Raw genomic sequence first — 1,167 nt, forward strand, 5'->3', positions numbered from 1 at the left:
CGTGCAGTTGATAATCGCTGGGTATTTCGCATCAAACGAAATCAAAAAAACGCAGTCGACCGTTATAAAGCGCGTTTGGTGGCGCGCGGCTTCACACAGTGTTATGGAATCGATTACACTGAAACATTTAGCCCAGTGGTGAAATTTGCTTCAGTACGAACAATATTGGCAATTGCTGCCGAGAGAGGAATGTTTATGAAACAATTCGATGTCAAAACAGCCTTTCTGTACGGCGATTTGACAGAGGAGGTGTATATGCGGCAGCCAATCGGTTTTGAAGACGGCACGAATCGAGTGTGCAGGCTGACGAAGACCCTATATGGATTGAAGCAAGCGCCACGGTGTTGGAATGCAAAGTTTAAAAAGTTCATCACCGACTTCGAATTTAAAGAAAGTGAGGCGGACGCATGTGTTAACATTCGAAAAAGTGGCAACGATACAACATATTTAGCCATTTTTGTCGACGATAGTATAATCATTTCCACGAGCGAGTCGTGCATACAGCCAGTCATTGGGTATTTACAAACACATTTCGAAATTAAAGTGTTTAATGCCAACTACTTTCTTGGACTCGAAATAAATCGAATGTCGGATGGATCGATACATTTGAGTCAACCATCATACACCACCGGGTGTTGAACAAGTTTGGCTTCGAAGACTCACATCCTGTGGCAACACCGGTGAATCATCAGCAAGTGTTGGAGGCAGCAGAGGAGGCATCGAACGCGAAGTTCCCGTATCGACAAGTGGTTGGATCTCTGATTTATCTGGCAATTGAGACTCGACCAGATATCAGTTTTGCTGTTGGTTACGTCAGCCGATTCATGGAACAACCCACAAATGCTCATGTGACAGCAGTGAAAGGAACCAGCAACTATGGTATATTGTTTTCAAGTGAAAATGCTAACAATTCGAAGTTTTCCATTTACAGTGATGCCGATTACGCTGGTTGTACCGAAACACGAAGGTCAACCACAGGTTCTGTCTATTACTTGGAAAAGGGATAGTAAGTTGGTGTTCTGAAAGACAATCATCAGTGTCACACTCGACAGCTGAATCAGAATACATCGCGGCATCACTCGCATCGAGAGAGTTGATCTGGCTAAAACGCTTACTTGGGGAAGTGGATGAAACAACCGTTTCGAATTTGCCAACGCTTTTTGTGGA

The 1,167-nt window shown here is 44.0% G+C and overlaps 1 protein-coding gene across 1 annotated transcript; it reads left to right on the forward strand.

Moving 5' to 3' along the window:
* Positions 1–644: 644 nt before the first annotated feature.
* LOC129570871 (uncharacterized) lies at positions 645–1,006 on the forward strand (the record flags this gene model as incomplete). Its single annotated transcript, XM_055450594.1, has 1 exon — positions 645–1,006. A coding segment is annotated over one exon (362 nt), but the record flags the coding sequence as incomplete, so codon positions are not given.
* Between the last annotated feature and the right edge of the window lie 161 nt (positions 1,007–1,167).

Source organism: Sitodiplosis mosellana, unplaced genomic scaffold (genome assembly GCF_009176505.1).
Source record: "Sitodiplosis mosellana isolate CC-2019 unplaced genomic scaffold, AAFC_SMos_1.0 Smas_scaffold_482, whole genome shotgun sequence".
Taxonomy (NCBI): domain Eukaryota; kingdom Metazoa; phylum Arthropoda; class Insecta; order Diptera; family Cecidomyiidae; genus Sitodiplosis; species Sitodiplosis mosellana.